Source organism: Anabrus simplex, chromosome 11, assembly GCF_040414725.1.
Source record: "Anabrus simplex isolate iqAnaSimp1 chromosome 11, ASM4041472v1, whole genome shotgun sequence".
NCBI classification, from domain to species: domain Eukaryota; kingdom Metazoa; phylum Arthropoda; class Insecta; order Orthoptera; family Tettigoniidae; genus Anabrus; species Anabrus simplex.
In genome coordinates, this window is record NC_090275.1 from 112,173,528 (window position 1) to 112,197,446 (window position 23,919).

The window sequence follows — 23,919 nt, forward strand, 5'->3', positions numbered from 1 at the left end:
TATACGAGCGATGTCATGTGACACTATCTTGGTGGTGATTACATACCTTTATACGAGCGATGTCATGAGACACTATCTTGGTAGTGACTACATACCTTCATAAGAACGTTGTCATGAGACACTATCTTGGTGGTGACTACATACCTTCATAAGACAGATGTCATATTACACTATCTTGGTGGTGACTACATACCTTCATAAGAACGTTGTCATGAGACACTATATTGGTAGTGACTACATACCTTCATAAGAACGTTGTCATGAGACACTATATTGGCAGTGACTACATACCTTCATAAGAACGTTGTCATGAGACACTATATTGGTGGTGACTACATACCTTCATAAGAACGTTGTCATGAGACACTATATTGGTAGTGACTACATACCTTCATAAGAACGTTGTCATGAGACACTATTTTGGTGGTGACTACATACCTTCATAAGAACGTTGTCATGAGACACTATATTGGTAGTGACTACATACCTTCATAAGAACGTTGTCATGTGACACTAACTTGGTAGTGACTACATACCTTCATAAGAGCGATGGCATGAGACACTATATTGGTAGTGACTACATACCTTCATAAGAACGTTGTCATGAGACACTATATTGGTAGTGACTACATACCTTCATAAGAACGTTGTCATGAGACACTATATTGGTGGTGACTACATACCTTCATAAGAACGTTGTCATGAGACACTATATTGGTGGTGACTACATACCTTCATAAGAACGTTGTCATGAGACACTATATTGGTAGTGACTACATACCTTCATAAGAACGTTGTCATGAGACACTATTTTGGTGGTGACTACATACCTTCATAAGAACGTTGTCATGAGACACTATATTGGTAGTGACTACATACCTTCATAAGAACGTTGTCATGTGACACTAACTTGGTAGTGACTACATACCTTCATAAGAGCGATGGCATGAGACACTATATTGGTAGTGACTACATACCTTCATAAGAACGTTGTCATGAGACACTATATTGGTAGTGACTACATACCTTCATAAGAACGTTGTCATGAGACACTATATTGGTGGTGACTACATACCTTCATAAGAACGTTGTCATGAGACACTATATTGGTGGTGACTACATACCTTCATAAGAACGTTGTCATGAGACACTATATTGGTAGTGACTACATACCTTCATAAGAACGTTGTCATGAGACACTATATTGGTAGTGACTACATACCTTCATAAGAACGTTGTCATGTGACACTAACTTGGTAGTGACTACATACCTTCATAAGAGCGATGGCATGTGACACTATCTTGGTAGTGACTACATACCTTCATAAGAGCGTTGTCATGAGACACTATGTTGGTGGTGACTACATACCTTCATAAGAACGTTGTCATGAGACACTATATTGGTAGTGACTACATACCTTCATAAGAACGTTGTCATGAGACACTATATTGGTAGTGACTACATACCTTCATAAGAACGTTGTCATGAGACACTATTTTGGTGGTGACTACATACCTTCATAAGAACGTTGTCATGAGACACTATATTGGTAGTGACTACATACCTTCATAAGAACGTTGTCATGAGACACTATATTGGTAGTGACTACATACCTTCATAAGAACGTTGTCATGAGACACTATGTTGGTGGTGACTACATACCTTCATAAGAGCGATGTCATGTGACACTATTTTGGTGGTGACTACATACCTTCATAAGAACGTTGTCATGAGACACTATATTGGTAGTGACTACATACCTTCATAAGAACGTTGTCATGAGACACTATATTGGTGGTGACTACATACCTTCATAAGAACGTTGTCATGAGACACTATATTGGTAGTGACTACATACCTTCATAAGAACGTTGTCATGTGACACTAACTTGGTAGTGACTACATACCTTCATAAGAGCGATGGCATGAGACACTATATTGGTAGTGACTACATACCTTCATAAGAGCAATGTCATGAGACACTATATTGGTAGTGACTACATACCTTCATAACAACGTTGTCATGAGACACTATATTGGTAGTGACTACATACCTTCATAAGAACGTTGTCATGAGACACTATGTTGGTGGTGACTACATACCTTCATAAGAACGTTGTCATGAGACACTATATTGGTAGTGACTACATACCTTCATAAGAACGTTGTCATGAGACACTATGTTGGTGGTGACTACATACCTTCATAAGAGCGATGTCATGTGACACTATTTTGGTGGTGACTACATACCTTCATAAGAACGTTGTCATGAGACACTATATTGGTAGTGACTACATACCTTCATAAGAACGTTGTCATGAGACACTATATTGGTGGTGATTACATACCTTCATAAGAGCGATGTCATGTGACACTATCTTGGTGGTGACTGTACATACCTTGATAAGAGCGATGTCATGTGACACTATCTTGGTGGTGACTGTACATACCTTGATAAGAGCGATGTCATGTGACACTATATTGGTGGTGATTACATACCTTCATAAGAGCGATGTCATGTGGAGGATAGTCGTGTGACACTGTCTCCGAAATCTCGCGCATTTCTCCTCCTCTGTCCAGATAGGTGCTGCCAGCTAGAGCTTTGATCTGCTCCACCGACACGCCCTTGGGAAGACCTGAATGAGACAGCTGTACGTAAGCTAAAAACCAGACTAAATATTTTGCTCTGGGAGTACAAAATAAAGAAGTTCATACAGAACCAGTCATTTTAGTAAGGAGATTACTCCAAAGTCCTCACTTTTGGAGGAAGGGAAAGAAAGAGTCTTCGTTGGGCATTTGATAATTCCAATGGTTAGCAGGTTGATTATCAATATGTGTAGCCCAAGTGTCTCTCCTCATTAAAGGAGAATAGGTTTTAAACATTTGGAATAAATGCCCTTCCAAAATGAATCGAATAATTGAAGTAAAACACGAAACGATAATTGCATTCAAAGATGTGCAAAGTTGAAATAGTTATTTTCTCTTATAGAACAGAACAAGATACTTTTCAGTGAAGTTGGTGAATGTATTATTACATTATTTGTATTTGGGCTACATATATTGATAATCAACTCGATCGAAGAGCAGCACTTCAGCAATTTCGAGGAAGTTGGAAAATGACTCGACGAATGGTTTGCCGCGAAAGACAAGCAGTTTTTCTGGCATGGTATTCATAACTTACCTGAAAGATGGGCGAAGTGTGTAGAAGCTGATGATCAATATTTTGAATAAACGAGAAATGAATTTCCCTTGAAAATTACGAAAGATTATCACAGATTGTCCACTGTCTTCTTGCTCTCTATTTCCTAAGCAAGCTATCAGACGCATTGTCACAGATTGTCCACTGTCTTCTTGCTCTGTATTTCCTAAGCAAGCTATCAGACACATTGTCACAGATTGTCCACTGTCTTCTTGCTCTCTATTTCCTAAGCAAGCTATCAGACACATTGTCACAGATTGTCCACTGTCTTCTTGCTCTGTATTTCCTAAAGAAGCTATCAGACGCATTGTCACAGATTGTCCACTGTCTTCTTGCTCCGTATTTCCTAAGCAAGCTATCAGACACATTGTCACAGACTGTCCACTGTCTTCTTGCTCTGTATTTCCTAAGCAAGCTATCAGACACATTGTCACAGATTGTCCACTGTCTTCTTGCTCTGTATTTCCTAAGCAAGCTATCAGACACATTGTCACAGATTGTCCACTGTCTTCTTGCGCTGTATTTCCTAAGCAAGCTATCAGACACATTGTCACAGATTGTCCACTGTCTTCTTGCTCTCTATTTCCTAAGCAAGCTATCAGACACATTGTCACAGATTGTCCACTGTCTTCTTGCTCTCTATTTCCTAAGCAAGCTATCAGACACATTGTCACAGAATGTCCACTGTCTTCTTGCTCTGTATTTCCTAAGCAAGCTATCAGACACATTGTCACAGAATGTCCACTGTCTTCTTGCTATGTATTTCCTAAGCAAGCTATCAGACACATTGTCACAGATTGTCCACTGTCTTCATGCTCTCTATTTCCTAAGCAAGCTATCAGACACATTGTCACAGATTGTCCACTGTCTTCTTGCTCTCTATTTCCTAAGCAAGCTATCAGACACATTGTTACAGAATGTCTGCTGTCTTCCTGCTCTTTCCTAGACAAGCTATCAGACACATTGTTACAGAATGTCTGCTGTCTTCCTGCTCTTTCCTAGACAAGCTATCAGACACATTGTCACAGAATGTCCACTGTGTTCTTGCTCTGTATTTCCTAAGCAAGCTATCAGACACATTGTCACAGATTGTCCACTGTCTTCTTGCTCTCTATTTCCTAAAGAAGCTATCAGACGCATTGTTACAGAATGTCTGCTGTCTTCCTGTGCTGTATTTCCTAAGCAAGCTATCAGACACATTGTCACAGATTGTCCACTGTCTTCTTGTTCTGTATTTCCTAGACAAGCTATCAGACATATTATCACAGATTGTCCACTGTCTTCTTGCTCTGTATTTCCTAAAGAAGCTATCAGACGCATTGTCACAGATTGTCCGCTGTCTTCCGATTCTCTATTTCCTAAGCAAGCTATCAGACACATTGTCACAGATTGTCCACTGTCTTCTTGCTCTCTATTTCCTAAGCAAGCTATCAGACACATTGTCACAGAATGTCCACTGTCTTCTTGCTCTGTATTTCCTAAGCAAGCTATCAGACACATTGTCACAGATTGTCCACTGTCTTCTTGCTCTCTATTTCCTAAAGAAGCTATCAGACGCATTGTTACAGAATGTCTGCTGTCTTCCTGTGCTGTATTTCCTAAGCAAGCTATCAGACACATTATCACAGATTGTCCGCTGTCTTCCGATTCTCTATTTCCTAAGCAAGCTATCAGACACATTGTTACAGAATGTCTGCTGTCTTCCTGTGCTGTATTTCCTAAGCAAGCTATCAGACACATTGTTACAGATTGTCCACTGTCTTCTTGTTCTGTATTTCCTAGACAAGCTATCAGACACATTATCACAGATTGTCCACTGTCTTCTTGCTCTGTATTTCCTAAAGAAGCTATCAGACGCATTGTCACAGATTGTCCACTGTCTTCTTGTTCTGTATTTCCTAGACAAGCTATCAGACACATTATCACAGATTGTCCACTGTCTTCTTGCTCTGTATTTCCTAAAGAAGCTATCAGACGCATTGTCACAGATTGTCCACTGTCTTCTTGTTCTGTATTTCCTAGACAAGCTATCAGACACATTATCACAGATTGTCCACTGTCTTCTTGCTCTGTATTTCCTAAAGAAGCTATCAGACGCATTGTCACAGATTGTCCGCTGTCTTCCGATTCTCTATTTCCTAAGCAAGCTATCAGACACATTGTTACAGAATGTCTGCTGTCTTCCTGTGCTGTATTTCCTAAGCAAGCTATCAGACACATTGTTACAGATTGTCCACTGTCTTCTTGTTCTGTATTTCCTAGACAAGCTATCAGACACATTATCACAGATTGTCCACTGTCTTCTTGCTCTGTATTTCCTAAAGAAGCTATCAGACGCATTGTCACAGATTGTCCGCTGTCTTCTTGCTCTGTATTTCCTAAAGAAGCTATCAGACGCATTGTCACAGATTGTCCACTGTCTTCTTGTTCTGTATTTCCTAGACAAGCTATCAGACACATTATCACAGATTGTCCACTGTCTTCTTGCTCTGTATTTCCTAAAGAAGCTATCAGACGCATTGTCACAGATTGTCCGCTGTCTTCCGATTCTCTATTTCCTAAGCAAGCTATCAGACACATTGTTACAGATTGTCCACTGTCTTGTTGCTCTGTATTTCCTAAGCAAGCTATCAGACACATTGTCACAGATTGTCCACTGTCTTCTTGCTCTGTATTTCCTAAACAAGCTATCAGACACATTGTTACAGAATGTCTGCTGTATTTCTGTTCTCTATTTCCTAGACAGGCTATCAGAAACATTGTCACAGAATGTCCGCTGTCTTCGTGCTCTCCATTTCCTAGACAAGCTATCAGACAAATTTTCACAGATTGTCCGCTGTCTTCCAGTTTTATATTTCCTAGACAAGCTATGAGACACATTATCACAGAATGTCCGCTGTGTTCCTGTGCTGTATTTCCTAGAAAATGTATGAGACACATTGTCACATAATGTCCGCTGTGTTCCTGTTCCGTATTTCCTAGAAAATCTACCAGACACAATTCTGAGGAATATTTGCTTTCTCACTAGGGTATAGTGCGCATTGGTATCACCAAAATATCACTGTAAAATTTGTCACAAATGGAACATAATAATTGCTTTTACACATATCAAGTGAAAAATCGCTGGCAAATTAAGAAATATTTGATTTTTGGAGAATATTATGTATACGTACTTTACCACTTTACAAGTACATTTGGTGTTGCGCTCACAGTGACACACGTATCAATCAATCAATCAATACTGATCTGCATTTAGGGCAGTCGCCCAGGTGGCAGATTCCCTATCTGTTGCTTTCCTAGCCTTTTCCGAAATTATTTCAAAGAAATTGGAAATTTATTGAACATCTCCCTTGGTAAGTTATTCCAATCCCTAACTCCCCTTCCTATAAATGAATATTTGCCCCAGTTTGTCCTCTTGAATTGCAGCTTTATCTTCATATTGTGATCTTTCCTACTTTTATAGACGCCATTCAAACCTATTCGTCTACTAATGTCATTCCACGCCATCTCTCCGCTGACAGCTCGGAACATACCACTTAGTCGAGCAGCTCTTCTTCTTTCTCTCAATTCTTCCCAACCCAAACATTGCAACATTTTTGTAACGCTACTCTTTTGTCGGAAATCATGTCTTTTGTCTTACACTTTCAACGATTTCGTGTGTGATATCTGTGTTCACTGAAGTTCTTTGTTTTCGTTTCATTGCTTCACTTGTCAAACATCATCATTTCATGAATTGTATCGCGATATGCAATATTTAATAGGCGACAAAATGGTATGGCCAATGCACATAAGAAAAATTCAGTGGACTTGTGATTTATTGGTCCAGGGATCGAGCTACTTTCGTTCGAACAGAAATAAAATTATTTATTGGTCCAGGGATCATGCTATTTTTCTGTTGACCTCCATTTTGCTGTTTGAACTGGCCGCTCTAGTCATATGGACAAAGTGAGGATCTACAGACATAGCACTCACTGGCCCTGGACCTGAAAAAATAACAAAAGACGGCACCAGCAGCGCAGTACGTCATAAACCAGTCCTGTCTACAAGCCTTAAGTATGTTTTCATATTTCTCAAATAACGACGGTATTTCTTAATTTGCCAGGGATTTTTCACTTGATATGTGTAAAAGCAATTATTATGTTCCATTTGTGACAAATTTTATAGTGATATTTGGGTGATACCAATGCGCATCGTACCCTCTCACTACACTGGATGATAATGCAGATGTTGTATATTATGTAAATAATTTATATACTGGCATTATTTTTGAGGCTTTCTTCTATTTGTGTAGAATTTTAGTAGTTTTCTTTATTCCATACACTAAATAAATAAATAATTTTAAAAAAGCAGGAACAGAGTAACGTTGTTAGAAATAGACTATTTTTCTCATTCCGAAGTTCTACGTAACCACAGTTTACAGAAACTTTGACTATGGCAGTGCAAACGAATGCGCTGTCTCTGTTTCGCTCTTTTAAATCGATAATATCCTTCACGAAGAAGTCTTCTACGTTATTAGAGGCACGATAGCGGATTGAAGTCATCACTTTGAATCCCCACAAGTGCTAGTGGGATTTTTGAAATGGAAAGAAAATTCTTGTGAAATTGCATTTTCCTCCCTACGAACAGACAAACATTATGCAAGGTTTCAATGAAATGAAATATACCGAGACTTGAGTTTGAGGTCGAACCCTGGTCTGATATTTACCAAGATCCGCACATTGCGCAGCCGTTAACAGCCAGTCCTTTGTTATGATGGTTCCTCCACAAGCAAGAACGTCTTTGGATTCGTTCTGAATTTTCCACGTATATATAAGGTTAACCTGAAATGGAAAAGATGAAAATGAACTTTCACATTATCATATACTAAACATAAGTAACACATGTGAGAGTGGGGGGGGTGTAATTGTAGGTATTTCCTGTGATCAAAATTATATTATCTCCATGAACACACCAGTACTGCTTCTGCTTTAACGTATCGTGCACATATCCTTCCATTGGTCTCGAAAGTACGTGTGGCAGCGAATTATGCTGTAAATCATATTATTTGACTGAAATGTTTGCTAATTTGAATTTCCTAGTAATTTACTTCAATGCCTCCACACTCCCGCAACCATAAATAACTCTACTGCTTTCTAATCTGCACCTCCTTCTTAATCTATTTATTTTCCTGGTATAATATAATGGGTCTGTAGCATTCCTTGTACCTTCTCAACAACTGTTTTAAACCCATCCCATAGTTTCTGGTTCCAGCACCGTTACTAAACATCGATATGAATCAGGATTGTCAGTTTCTCCTTTCTTAAACATCATTTTGATTGTTGATAATCTCCATTGCTCTGGAATTTCCCCAGTGTGCATACATGTGTTCAATAGTCTTTCAGGTGTTCTGTGCAGATGCTGTTCGGGCCGGGGGCCTTTCCATTTTTTGCTGCTGTTATTGTATTATATACTTCCTGCCTCGTTATGGGGATCTGATTACTCGTCGTTGTTACTGAAGTTAATTCAAAAGCTGTTGATCAGTGTTGGAGGTTGAGAATGATTTTGAAATGGTTTTCCCATGACTCCATTGAGATATTACTTGTTGCAGAAGTTTTTGGTTTCCTAAGCACTAGGAATGTGTCATTTTGTGCGTTTGCAGCACGTCTCCTGGCGTCCTCCTCAATGTAATCCGTTCTTGTTTCCTTGATTAGTGATTTATATTTCCTTCTTTGTTCGGCGTACTGGGCCAGGTGACTCGGGTTCGATGTGTTCTTCATTCGATGTAGTGCCAGCAGGGTCTTTTTCCGTTCATTGTAACTTTCTTTATTGAACCATGGTTGTGATTTCTTTACTTTCGTGTGAGTTTGGCATGATTGAAGGGTTCTTGTACACATTTCCACTGCTTCAGTTAGTAATATAAGTAATATGTTTTATTTATCCTGGCAAAGTTAGGGATGTACTCCCTTTCTTACACTTAACCAGTCTTAACCTAGAACACTTAATAATAACTACTGATGATAATAATATGATAATATGAACAATAATAACAGTAATAGCATTAACAAAAGTAACCATACTTAAAAAGATCGTATCATCTATATAATATAAATCGTACGTAGAGTACATTAAGAATATAATTATGAATAATGAGTTCTATAACAACTACTTAAGAAAAAGTTTAGAAAATATATAGAAAATATATACATTTCTACAGTACACCGAAATATCGCCTTCAGTTGAGAGGTGAAGAGAAGGATTAGTAAGAAGGAAAAGAAGAAAAAGAAGAAGAAGAAGATCTGTGAAAGGAAGAGGGAAATGATGATGAAGAGGCGGTAGGAGTAGGTGTTTTCAGGTCATAATTTGATGATTCATGCATGTTTACCTAGTATTTCGACACAGGCATGTTTAAAAGCTAAGAGATTCCATTGTCGGGCTGCGGTAACGGTGAATGATTTCGTGTAGATTGCTGCTCTGTGTACAGGAAGGGATAAACACATGGTGCTGCAGGATCGGGTATTTTTGTTATGGTCTGTGGAGAGGAGCTTCATGCGATCACGGAGATAGGCTGGTTGAGAACTTTGAAGAATAGTATGCAAGAAGCAAAGAGTATGAAGTGTTGCATTGTTCTTGCAGGCGAAGCCACCCGAGCCGCGTGTAAGACGGTGTGACATAGTCAGCGTAACGAAGTCCACAGATAAATCTTACACAAGCATTCTGAGCACACTGTAATTTCCTTCCCCAGTCTACTCCTAGGTTGTTGTAAACTATATCGCAATAATCAAAATGAGGCAATGCGAGTGATTCAACGAGAATTTTCTTTAGTTTAACAGGGAGAGTGAATTTGAATTTACGGAGACAGCGTAGTGTTCCGTATATTTTTCTACACACAGATATAGTTTGGGCAGACCAGGACAGATGTTCGTCAAATAGTATACCAATATTTCTTACATTTTGGCTGTACTGTATCGGAGTACCACTTATGGACAACTGTGGTAACGCTGTTCGTTTGAGTTTGCAAAGCAATTTAGGGTAACCAATAATTATTGCCTGGGATTTTGATGGGTTTAATTTTAATCCGTGATTTCTGGCCCATATATCTATGGTCATCAAGTCTTCATTCAGGTGACGTGTTTCTGAGTGTAGGTTTTCGGGCTTGCTGTGTATATATGTCTGTAGGTCATCAGCGTATAAGTGGTATTTACAGTGTTTTAATCCGGAAGATATGCCATTTATATACAAAGAGAAAAATAGGGGGCCCAGGACAGATCCTTGTTGTAATCCTACGTTGACCGTACGCCAATTTGAATATTCATTGTTGTTATTAAGTACACACTGCCGGCGACCGGTGAGATAGGATCTGATCCACTGGAGTGCACTCGCGTAGAAATTTAAACTATTTAATTTGGATATAAGTATGTCCCTGTCGACAGTGTCGAAAGCTTTACTAAAGTCCAATAACGCTAGAACCAAAGAGGATAGAATAGAATGGAGATGAAACTCAATGATAAATTTTGGTACCAAGCAACTCGCCGCTAGTAGTTTCAGTCTCTCATCCGAGATAGCGCCACAGTGCGCATTTTGTACACTATCTTACCGCTATTATCAACAGATAGCGCAGAGAAGCGACATCCGGCGCAGTGACGCACATCCGGGTATGCTTACGGCTCCTCCCCCCTCCTTTCCCCTGCCCCTCGACCCCCTCCCGCCAAACGGCGATAATAATGCAGTTCTACTACTTCCATGCCCAATACATTGTAATTCATATATTTTTATTTCCAAGTACTTACTACGTTGTAAATAATGATCTGATACCCCTAGTTCGTATGGCATACTATGTTACTGAGAACATAACCACACACCTCAAAGCAGCTTTAACTTCATATGAATGATTGACACATTAACACAAAGCTGATATTATAACAAATAAGAAATTCCTTCGAAAGCAAGACAACAGAGCACACCATATGCAAGACAATGGGGTATCACATCAATATCCAAGTACCACATGAAAATAAAAATAACAGAATTAAATGCACTGAGACAAGAATATAGAACTACATTAATAGAACCATTCAGCTTTCAGCCCCTGATGTGTACTCAAACAGGAAATACAGGATTTCAGGAGGACTGGCGAAGATATATTTCAAATAAACAAGCACATGAGCACTTGGAATTCAAACAACACAAAATCGATATAAGTTCGAACAAGGTTAATCGATTGGGTAAAGTCGAATTCGATGCAATACAGCAATATTATCTCCACAATGCTTGACGTTATATGACTAATTAATTTGTTAGAAGGGCCTACTGATTGAGGTTAGACGTGAAATACTTGACATACTTCACTTAGAGACAAACTGCCTTTAATTATTAATATCGCTCATTTCATGCTTACTTGCGTGCCATCTACAGAACGTGTATATAACTATTTACAGGTTATGAATGACCTCCAGCGCCATCTAAGAGGAGGGACTGAAACTACCTGAAGCTAGCTACAGATTGGAACCAAAAGCCCTATTAGAGTTTCACCCCCTGGCTAGAACTGTCAGTTGTTTGTTGTCCATAGCTTGCCTTATATCATCAGTCACATGTGTTAATGCACTGCAAGTGCTGTATCTCGGTCTAAAGCCGGACTGGTGGATATCAAGAAGATTGTGTTGAATAAGATAGTCGGTAATTTGCTTGTGAACTATGAATTCTAAAGCTTTTGACAATATGCATAAGATGCTAATCGGCCGATAGTCACCAACGTCCTTCGCCAGTTTTATTTTCGGAAGCGGGCGACCTATGGCCATTTTCCATATTTGTGGGTAAGTCCCCTGTTGCAGTGAGTAATTAAAAATATTCACCAATGGATAAATGATGTGGTGGAGAATTTTCATGAGCATTTCATGGCCTATATTATCTACGCCCCTTGCCCTCGTCTTGATACGTTTTATTGAGTCAATCACTTCTTGCGGTGTGACGTGACTGAAGTAAAATTGATCTCTTTGTGGAGATGGCGTATTATCATATGTATTAATAGTTTTCTCCTTTATGACCGGATTAATTCCCATTGGCGAAATGAAATGGTCGTTTAATTCATCTACGTTAACATTTAGTTCATCGTTAGACTTCTGGTTATTGATGCCAAAATATTTCATAGATTTCCACATCGTCGCAGGGCGTACGTCAGGTCTAATCAAGTTGTGTGCGTAACGTAGTCTAGCGCTTCGAATTTTAGAGGTCGTTTTATTACGCAGTGTTTTATAAGTGTGGTGGTTCACTTCCGTTGGGTAGTGCTTGTATCGTCTATGACCAGAGTCCCGTTTAGCCATTAAGTGGCGAATTTCGTCATCTATCCACGTTTTAGGAGCTCTGGAACCTTTTCCCGTACGCATTGGGGCGTGCCGATCGTAGAGTTGCGTTACTAGGTTATTAAATGTTGAGACCATTTCCTGTAGATTATTGGTGCGATTTATCTCCATCTACGGCACGGAAAGAGCATCTTCTTCTAATATATCTGCGTCAATTCGTCTGAGGTCCCTGAATGATAATACTTTCGACCTTGGTTTCGGAGTTTGTAATTGGTAGGACAGGTAGATTATGTCATGTCCAGATAGCCCCGGGGCTGATGTCTGTCCATGTTGCAGGACTTTCGCTGAATTGTTCATTATTATTAGATTGAGAAGGGTGTGACTGCTATTAGTGTGGTGGGTTGGTCCGAGAGGTAAAATTGTCATGTTATATGCTTCGAAAATGTTACGAAACTGTCGAGTTCAAGCTGCGGCACTGTCTAACAAATTTGTGTTGAAGTCGCCCATTACAATAACGTGTTCATAGTCTGGCAGAAGGTTTAGTATTTCAGTCTCAAGTTCGGTCAAATACCCTACTTTCGGAGGCTTGTAAACCACTCCTAGCAAGCATTTCATTCTAGACAGTGTTATCTCTACAAACAAAAGCTCTGGTTTACGTTCATACCGTGAAGGTGAATGGCTAATTACTTGAGGGTTGAGGTCTCTGGCAACATAAGCAGCCACCCCACCCCCCACCCCCCACACCGCCTTTCCCCTCGCGGTCATTTCGTAGAAGGACGTACCCGTCTATGTCAACAGCTGAACTAGGGCATTTGCTGCTCAGCCACGTTTCAGACATAAGAATTGCATGGAACTGGCGCGAAGAAAACAGGTTATGCATTTCATCCATGCGCGTTTGGGAAAGCAGAGACTGCACATTACAGTGACAAACATTAAGAGCTCTTGGAAATTGTTCCATGGTTTCCTTCAAGATAGTAGCGGCTGAAATAGGACCTGGGTTTGCTGTAGCACCTATGTGAGTGAAGGGAGCGGTTAACGGAACAGGGGGGAAAGGGGATGGAATTACAGGAATGCGCTTAGGCCTACTGTCGTCAGAAGCATGTCCTTATTGTGTTAAAAGGTATGCCAACTTCGGAACAGAAAATTAAAACTGAAACAGTACTAACGAGAGGACTACGGTTAAATACAGTTCAAGCAATACTGATTACTGGAGAAATAAAAGACAGTGCAAAGCTAATAACATGACAGAACACACTGCAAACAGATTATACAAGGTAAACACAAATGAATCTAATTTTAAATTAGAGGGTTCTAATTAGCGAAGTTATACTTGGGAAACAGATACCTGGTATAGTAAAAGATGTGATAGGAAGTGTGTTATAGGAGATTGAGTGAATGGGAGGGAGGGAGAGGGAGAGAGTGAGAGAGAGAGGAGAAAGAGAAAGTAAAAGTTAACTGTAGTGAATTCCTACTATGAAAGCAAGGGAAGACAATATTACGGTACTCACATTAAAAGCGAATGTAGTTCTGTATTGATGTGGTGATGTTTGCAGATTACAATCTAGGAATATCACACATGCGGTTGATACGACGCCTTGTACCATCTGCCAACTTAATTATGATATCCCCGTGATCAGTCCAAGTGTTCCTTAGCTCATGAACAGTGATGGCTGCCTTCAGAATTGCTAGACGAGTTGTAGTCAAGTCTTCTCGTATCGTGGTAGGTGTTCCTTTCAGTTGGCGCTTCCGTGTGAAAAACTCTTGCCTGGAGCGGAAGGACGTGAACTTCACAATGATGGGCCGAGGTTTTCCTGGCACCTTCGGTCCTACTCTGTGGCTCCTGTCAATGTCAGTTTCGGTTACCTTGGCATCCAGTTTATTGCAGAGGCTCACAACAATGTCGTCTGTGTTCTCACCCTCACTTTCATCAATACCAAACAGACGTAAACTTGACCTCCTTTGGTACTGTTCCAGAGAGTCGCACTTCGCCTCAACTTCTTCTTTGAGATGTTTTATTTCTTTTTCGGCGCACTCGAGTTTTTGGTTAGGTCATTCACCAATTCGGCATTGAACTGGAGACTACGCTCAAGTTCTTTCACCACAATTTCCGTCACCTGTCTTGCCACTGCACTTACAATACTTTCCACGAAGCGTTCGGAGAGCACGGCCTCGTCCAGTACCTTTCTCACCGCCTGTTCGATTTCGTTGGCACCACTGCTGGCACTACCGCTGCTAGCTTTATTAGGATGTCGACCCATTTTTAATATTATGCTGATATACACAACGATATAGATTAAAAACTGGTCTCAACTTGAACCCTGGCACAAGTTCCACAGATCTGCACTTTTCCACACCACACACTAGTTCATGTCGTTGAACTAATAGCCTTGCTTTATCTATTTCATCACTGATATGTCTTAGTTTCTCTGTATCTAATTTCCTGGATATTTTCTTCCTTGGTTGTATTGGCAATGGTGAATTATTTCAAAGACTGTCGAGATTGGTATGTGTTTCCTAATCGGGGCTATACGGTAGCTGAAGTCCATAACGCTTTTTGACTGATTTTTTTTATGACTGTACCTCTGTAAAAGACTAAGTCTGTGGCGCTAGTTCCATTCGAGGCTATGTACGTCTTCATGTCGGGACTATTAACAAGGCCATAGCCGGCTTCTTCTAGTGTCTCTTTAATCAATTCTCTTCTGACGGTTGGTTTGTCTATTCTTGCATTTAGGTCGCCTGCGAAGATTACTCTATCATCTGTTTGCGTTTGTGACAAGGCCTCTGTTATTCTTTCGATTGTGTCCTCTATTGACGTATGTGGTTGAACATACAAGCCAATGATTGATAGTAGGTTGGTCTTTACGACAATTATGTTTTCTTCTTTTATTATTTGTTTTATTTCCCATAAGTTCGGTTTGAGAAAGATGGAGACCCCTCCTGCTGGTCTTCCTGCAGTCTGATGGGCGAATAAATGAATTCCGTAATATCCTTGAATGTTGAAATCCTGTGTTAAGAATGTTTCTGTCAGTATAATGGCGTTGTAGTTGCTTAATGTCTCTATTGGAAAGAGAGGCAGAGCGTTTTCATTGCCTTCAATGTTCCATAGGAGCATATGTGTATATTTATTGTAGTTCTCCTCTTTCAGCACGGTTTGCTCTCCAAAAACGAAATCTTCTTACGATTGTTCTATTTGGCCAGAATTTCGGCCGTTCAGCATCTTCAAGGAATTTGAAAGGGAAACCTATTTTGAAGGCCTTGTTTTCACTTCGTGTGTGAAGTTCTTCCCAATGGATATTATCTTCAATTCCATTTTTCTCTAGGAACTTCTTAAACTTCTCTTCTGTTGCGTTTTCTTTCAGATTGCGTAGGTAAAGCCATGCCATTTTGTCTGCAGCTTGTAGATCATCTTCTTGAACCCTTGTCCCTCTGATGGTTTGTGTGTTTCTTTTATTTATTTCAGTTATCCATTCTGTTTCTCCTCTATAGTTATGATCGTTATCCCTACCGTCGGTTTTGTTATGGAGTTCTTCATTATCTCTGCGAGTAAGCACTGCATTCCTATTCGTGGTCTGAGTACATTTTTCTTCAATAATTATATTTATTTTATTCGTTATGAAGTCCATCATATATCTTACGGTTTCTTTTAAATCCTCCAGATCCTTCGTCTCATTGCTCACGGCTTTGTTTTGCTGAATGAGCAGGGTTGTCCGTTCAAATAAATGCTAGCTCTGCATTCCGCCGTCAGATGGGTGAAGTTGGTTGTTGTTGCTGTTTGCAGGTTCTTGGTTGTGGCCAGGAGATGAAGCTATTATTGTTCCGAGGTCGAGCTACCTTCTCTTTTTTAGGGCTTAGGTGTGGCCGCTATATGGGAGTAGCTCCCAGTTGGAGTTACTTGCAAGTTCTTGGTTGTGGCCATCAGATGGCGCTAGTTTCCTCGGAATCAAACTGTCTTCTCTCTCTCTCTGATATGTCTTCTCTTTGGTATTCCATAACCTCGCTTTCAGAATCAATCATTTCGTTGTCCTTGTCCTTCACTACATTATTTATTATATCAAAGCAGTTTCTTACTTCGCTTACCGCTACTACTTCTAGAGGTTTGTTGTGCATGGTTATTGTACTCTTAGGTGCATGTTTTCCTCCTTTCCTAAAGCCGTTATATTTTGACTAAATGATGCGATTCTTTGTCATCGTATGTGTGCAAAATTATCCTGTTGAATTTATTCACATTGCGAATTACACTAGTGATTTAAAGAATTAATAATTAAACGTGCTTGTTCTCTAGAAGCGACTACAGTATTTATTGTCGCTTATATTTCAAATCACGTGTTGCTTTATTGAATATCACCATGATCTACTGATCGCGGATTGATCTTATTTGCTGAGTGTGACGGATTGCACGGGTTGTCACGTCGTGTGGATATTTTGTTGATTTCGTCTGTAGATATTTCCTTAATTAGGTAGAATGTAGAGTTTATTGTAGTGGTGCATGGTTGCAGATATTATGATATACTCTGAATTTTTAGTTAGGGTGTTGTTATTCATTTCAGCTATGATTGTGCTACACGTCTGATTTGTGTGTTTATTTCCCATATCGTGGAATTATCTACGTTGCTCAGGAAGTTTCATCGTTGTTTATTTAATTTGTTCTTATAGAGAGAGCTATTTTTTTCATTTTCATTGAATTTAGCACAAAACCTAAATTCATTGATTAATCGATTAAGTAAAATAATTTATTCGAAACGGCTTTCGACAGAATCTAAGAAGGAATTCTCCAGAATAATCATTAAAAAAGAAGTCCGTGAGATGCTAACTAAAAGAAAACAGGACCGTGCCAAGAATATGTACTCGATTTGTAGGAAATAGCCAACACGGAAATTATAGAAGATGAGGCTTAATTCAGTATGTGAATGATGGGATTCACGAAAATATGACTGAAAAAATGATACTGTGTGGATCAAAACAAATGTAACACCTGTACGTTAACGTGACATATCGCTACAGAAACAGGCAAAAACTGTTGGGCTGAAGGGTGGAAGTCATCAAAGTGCCATTTCAAACCACTGGGAATTAAATTCTTCAAGTAGCACGTCGCCAAGAATGTGAAGCTGGAAGAAAGAGCACACAAAATGGATCCATCCTGACAGCAGAACGTAACCATGTTACATGTGATTTGTCTCGGAATATGTACAAAACCATTGAAATAAACAGTACTACAGCTGATGCCTTGCTAATTTCTTATGAGAAGATATCTACAAGAGCATCGGATTATCATACCTGAGAAAAAACATAGCATTCTTTGGGATTGGGAAGATAAACGTAATACCCATAGGAAGCATCAAGGCAACAATGAACAGTATGAACTCGCCATGTACAGCAATGACTATGAAGGCTATCCTAGCAGAAGAGCTCCTAATTCAAGTTGATATACACATGGCCACAATGAAATCGAGATCATCAAGATAGAGAATAGTTTCCGCCTCATGAACATAGGAGTTTTTCCCAGGTAAAGAAGAATTAAGACCCGCTCACACCTAGCGGAAGCGAGACGCGGCGCGAAGGCGGAAAATATTCTTTCACTACGTATTAGATGCAGTGGCTCACACTTGCACATACTGGAGGGGAAACGCGCCGCGCCGAAGACAAGGAAGTTGCTTGGCGAGAATATTTCTTCCGCTCCTCCCGCCGGAATATAACTTCGATAACATTCGTAAAGTAGTCGGATGTTTTCGTCGAGTCCATGCGGTACACTGGCGGTACACAGCACAGTGCTTGCTTCCCCTACGGATATTCACATTCCTGAGAGACGCTTAAACTGTTAAGTTACTACTTTAGTAGTATAATTGGACAGTTCTGGCGCCGCCACCGCCACCGGGCTCCCAGAGGCCACCTCCACCACCACCACAGCCAGAGGCCTCCCAGATGCCTCCTCCACCACCACCACAGCCAGAGGCCTCCCAGAGGCCTCCTCCACCACCCGCGGGAAATTTGAATTTGTAAACAAAGCCACGTGCTTTTTGACAGCTGTCATCGACAACAACGCATCGCTAACCTCAGTACTGCCATCTTGACGGGCCTAAACCTCAGTTGTGCCAACTTAACCTAACTAGCGCGAGATAAACAAAGCCACGTGCTTTTTGACAGCAGTCATCCGCCATCTTTAAACCACAGAGCACTGTGCTGCCCTCTTTATCGTAGTAGATGTAAAATTCGTCACCTGTCATCGGCAGTGCTGTCATCTTGGCGGGCCTAAACCTTAGTGCTACCAACTTAACCTCACTAGCGTGAGATAAACAAATCCACGTGCAGCTGACATCCGCCATCTTTAATCTATAGAGCACAGTGCTGCCCTCTTTAGCTACTTACCTTCCACGTGCAGCTGTCATCCGCCATCTTTAATCTATAGAGCACAGTGCTGCCCTCTTTAGCTACTTACCTTTGAAATGTGGTGGCGGATAATTTGAAAAATGCTTTTTGACAGCAGCCATCTTTGAGCACCGTGCTGCCCTCTTTAGCTAGATACCTTTGAAATGTGGTGGCAGGCAATTCCACATGACAGCAGCCATCTTTAATCAAGAGAGCACCGTGCTGCCCTCTATGTGGTGGCGGCAAATTCTACATGCTCTTGTTTGGAAACAAACTCACGCGCTTTTTTGACAGCCGTCATCCGCCATCTTTAATCAACAGAGCACAGTGCTGCCATCTTTAGCTAGGTACCTTTGAAATGTGGTGGCGGCAAATTCCACGTGCTCTTGTTTGGAAACAAAGCCATGTGCTTTTTTGACAGCTGTCATCCGCCATCTTTAATCAACAGAGCACCGTGCTGCTATCATGCGGGCAATTTCGTCAGCTGTCATCCGCCATCTTTAATCCACAGAACACCGTGCTGCCCCCTTTATGGCTACTACCTTAAGCACGTAGTAGCGGGCAATTTGAAAAGTTCTGTTAGCTATCATCCGCCATCTTTAATCAAGAGAGCACCGTGCTGCCATCTTTAGCTAGATACCTTTGAAATGTGGTGGCGGCAAATTGAAAAATTTCACGTGCTCTTGTTTGGAAACAAACTCACGTGCTTTTTTGACAGCTACCATCCGCCATCTTTAATCAACAGAGCATAGTGCTGCCCTCTTTAGTTTGAAATGTGGTGGCGGCAAATTCCACGTGCTCTTGTTTCTAAACAAAGCCATGTGCTTTTTTTGACAGGTGTTAATCTGCCATCTTTAATCAACAGAGCACCGTGCTGCTATCATGCGGGTAATTTCGTCAGCTGCCATACGCCATCTTTAATCTACAGAGAACAGTGCTGCACTCTATGTGGTGGTGGTAAATTCCACGTACTCTTGTTTGGAAACAAATTCTATGTGCTCTTCAGCTGTCATCCACCATCTTTAATCAAGAGAGCACCGTGCTGCCCTCTTTGTGGTGGCGGATAATTTGAAAAATTCTTTTCGACAAGCAGCCATCTTTAATCCAGAGAGAACAGTGCTGCCCTCTTTAGCTACTTACCTTTGAGGCGGTTAATTTGAAAAATTATATTTGAAAAGCTGCTATCTTGAATGAAAAGAGCATCGTGGTGCTATCTTGCGGGTAATTTTTTACGTCACAGCTGTCATCCACCATCTTGCATTGCTAACCTTAGTGCTGCCCTCTTTAGCTACTTACCTTTGAAAAAAAAAAAATGTATTTGACAAGCTGCCACCCGCCATCTTGCATCGCAAACCTCAGTGCTGCACTCTTTAGTTGAAATGTGATGGCGGATAGTTTGAAAAAATCTTTATGACAAGCAGCCATCTTTAATCCAGAGAGAACAGTGCTACCATCTTTAGCTACCGCCATCTTACATCGCTTACCTCGATGCTGCACTCTTTAGTTGAAATGTGGTGGCGGTAAATTCGAACAAGTTTAATCACGCATCGGGAAAGCTAGAGTAAGCACGTGCTGCAGTGATGACGTCATTGTGCATGTTTAAACCCGTTCGTTGACTAAAAGCTTTAGTCTTCGAGAAACAGTGATAGAGTGTGGAGTGCAAACATGACGAAAACATTAATAGTTGATGTGCAAGGCTTTACAGTAAACGGAAACAAATTTGTGTTTAAAGAGGTGGCTGTGTTAGTTTGCAGTGTGTTGTGGGCTCCAAAACTTGTTAGTTTAGTATTTAGTCCACCGTTCCCTTACTGTTTGCAAACAGATGAAGATAAAAAGCAGACTCAGTGGATTGAAAACAATTTAGGTTTGAAGTGGGAAGAAAAAGGAATACCTTATCGTTTTCTACCTTTAATGATGAATGCACATTTGTCAAGAGCAGATCTTGTTCTTTTAAAGGGTTGTGAAAAGAAAGAATGGTTGCGTGATTTTCTACCATCATCATGTGAAATTATCGACATGCATGAATTAGGGTGCCCATCATTTAAAACACTTCCGAAAGAGCATAGCAGAGAAACAAGTAAACAGTCTTTACAACATGTATGCATGCTCTTTGATTGGTTGTGTCGCAGTGCATGCCGGGAAGTGAACAACATAAACAGTGTCGAAATAACCTTAGTGTAAAAGAAACATTTGTAGAGTAAAGACATCATGTCATTTCTAACAGATACTAAGTGTAACGCAGTTGAAAAGGCGATCGTAAAGTTTTATGCATGCAAAAAGAAAGTAAACACTTTTACTGAAGAAGAGATAAATGCATTACCAAAGGCATTTTTGGTTAATGTAGCTGCGAATGCTGTAAAGAAGATTTGGGATAAGGTGCCTCATGAGTGGACTCAAGATCCTGTTTTGTCAGAGCTTCAAACGTGTAGTTTACATCATGAACACGTGAGTTTAGGTAGACGACCTTCTGTCAGACAGTGCCGTACATGTCAACTAATTAAACTGTATCACGGACCTAAAACTAACGAGTTGTCTTCGCTTATAAACACTTATCATGGCTGTGGAGAGAGTAAACAAGGAAAAGGTGAAGAAACGTGCTGGGAGAAAGATGAGGAGGCATGTTGGGCGTGGACTCATCAATAGAGTGATTGATCTTCTTTTCTTCGTGCTTAATCTCCCCTGCGCCCCTAGAACACGTTCGCCTGACACGTAGTTACATGCTGCCTGCATAGAGTATGTCGTGTAGCTGTTAACATCTGCTTCGTACAGTTATGCTGTGTGTGTGTGTGTGTTATTACCTAGTGCTTTAGCTGCTCAGAAGAATATAGCAGCACTTGTCGTTGTTGGTGTAATAAAACGAAAACTGAGTGACAAAGACCGCAAAATAAACAAAGGATAAAAATGTATATATATATTCTAAAATAAATATGAATTGTCAAAACATATTACAGGTGTTGTTTAATCCTACAGCATGTCCTAGTGACTTAGAAGAAAGGAAACGTAGAGGATTAAAAGAAAACACACATAAGATTTAAAGTACATCCTCTTTATTAATCCATGAATTAAAGCTGTTATTAAAACCAAGCCATTTAACATACAGTTTATTGCCACGACGTCGAATAACACGTTCAACTAAATAGTGATCAGGATATTTTGTTTTCTGCAGTTCTTCGATGTAGAATCCTCCTTCAATAGGCTGTCCTCTGAGATCGCGAAGTAAATACGTAACTGGATTAGTAAGTTTAACACTTCTGATTTGAAAAATTTCAGTGCTCCAGTTAGGTGTGTATCCTTTTGCAAAGATAGACTTGTGTTTGCTGATGCGAACAAAATCACCATCTTTAAAGCGATGGCGACGTGGATCAGCTGTTTTAATTACAAGATGAATAGCATTTATACGAGGTGTATTCTTTGTAACAAGACGTGCCTTTGTTCCGATAGTGCGATGAGGTGTATCGTTGTAGGTAGATAAACGTCTAGGTAGCAGATCAATCCAACGATATGAACCTTGCGCTGTAAATTCTCGCCACATCATTGTTTTGAGTGTACGATTAAAGCGTTCTACAACACTTGCCTTGAGATTGCTGAACGTAGAGTAGTGTTGAATGCCAAGTAACTTGAGGTAAGAAGAAAAATCCTTGTTGTAAAACTCTTTACCTTGATCAGTTTGAAGAAGCCGTGGGCAGCGTTTCGATTCTTCAACAATATGTTTAAATGCTTCCTTAACTTGAGCTGCTGTTTTAAAACGCACGGGTTGTGCAAAAGCAAACTTCGAGTACACATCGATGACAGTAAGTAGAAACTTATACCCCTTATTACTAGAAGCATATGGAATCACTTCTACTAAGTCTGCTTGCCAGAGATCATCTTTTCCTCGTATAATAACGCGTCTGCGACAGTAGGTGCGACGTGCTGGTTTATGTAACTCATGTGCGATGTTTACCTTTACAGGTGAGATCTTCTCTTGACGAGCCATTACAAAATAATACCGGCATAACGTAGTTCTCTTCCTATTTCTAGAATTTCTGATCCGTGACCAGTGTGACCAGCCTCTTGCGATGCTCTTAAAAGTTGTAATCGTTCAACGAGTAAGTTTGGGTCATTCCAGTATCTTACATCCACATACGGCAACAAAGGCTTGTAGATAACATCTAGACTACGTGCAGTCGGAAACAGCTTAGAAATAAACTCACGATACTTGTAACTGTTATTCGCATTTACAGCTTCTGTTCTCTTGTAATTACGTCGTGTTGCGTCAGTAGCAAAAAGTATTGCTTTATATTTTTTAAGATCATCTTGTAAAATTATATCCTTGTCAGGTATTCGTGAGAAAAGAAGTTCTAAGAGTCCTTTCGTAGGTTTATAGGTAACACCTTTTACAATGAGTTTGTTGCTATTAATCTTAACATTTGAATTTCCTATCCGGAAACAGTCATCTTCGTAGCGAATACCGTAGGTAGTGTCAGTTTGTCCTGTAAAAAGTTTTTCTATATAAGGTGCAAAGAGAGATCCATAGGTATCTTGAATAAAAGTTCTAAACTGATTGCGATACTCTGGTGTAATCATAACCTCAGACAAAGATGGTAGATTTTGCGTCGATGTAGTAGGTGTTTCAGCAATAACATCTGTAGTTAAAAACTCAACACGCTTAGATGGTGATGTATAATTAAGTTCTTCTTCTCCTTCTTCTTTATCTTCCTAGCTGCCTCTGTGGATCCGTGGTAGAGTGTCGGCCTCCGGATCCCAAGATAGCGGGTTCAAACCCGGCAGAGGTAGTCGGATTTTTGAAGGGCGGAAGAAAGTCCATTCGACGCTCCATGTCGTACGATGTCGGCATGTAAAAGATCTCTGGTGATACATTTGGTATTTACCCGACAAAATTAAATCTCAGCCATAGACGCCCAAGAGAGATCCGGTTTACTCTGTCTGCCATCTAGCGGACCTAGAGTAAGACGGAACGTCGAAATTGACGAGCAGACAGCCAGATGGCGTCAAATCGAAATGTCTGCACACGGTAGCTGAGGCCATACGATTATTATTATTATTTATCTTCCTCTTCCTCTTCTTGATCTACATCCTGC

At 40.3% G+C, this 23,919-nt stretch overlaps 1 protein-coding gene across 1 annotated transcript in view; it reads right to left on the minus strand.

The window, feature by feature from the left end:
* The window catches only part of LOC137502683 (uncharacterized), a 202,685-nt gene that overhangs the window by 18,162 nt on the left and 160,604 nt on the right, over window positions 1–23,919 (minus strand). Inside the window, exons 4-5 of the mRNA XM_068229624.1 lie at window positions 7,906–8,020; window positions 2,501–2,637 (exon numbers count right to left, since the gene is read on the minus strand). Of these exons, the coding sequence (XP_068085725.1) occupies window positions 2,501–2,637; window positions 7,906–8,020 (252 nt within the window). The remainder of the gene's footprint in view (window positions 1–2,500; window positions 2,638–7,905; window positions 8,021–23,919) is intronic.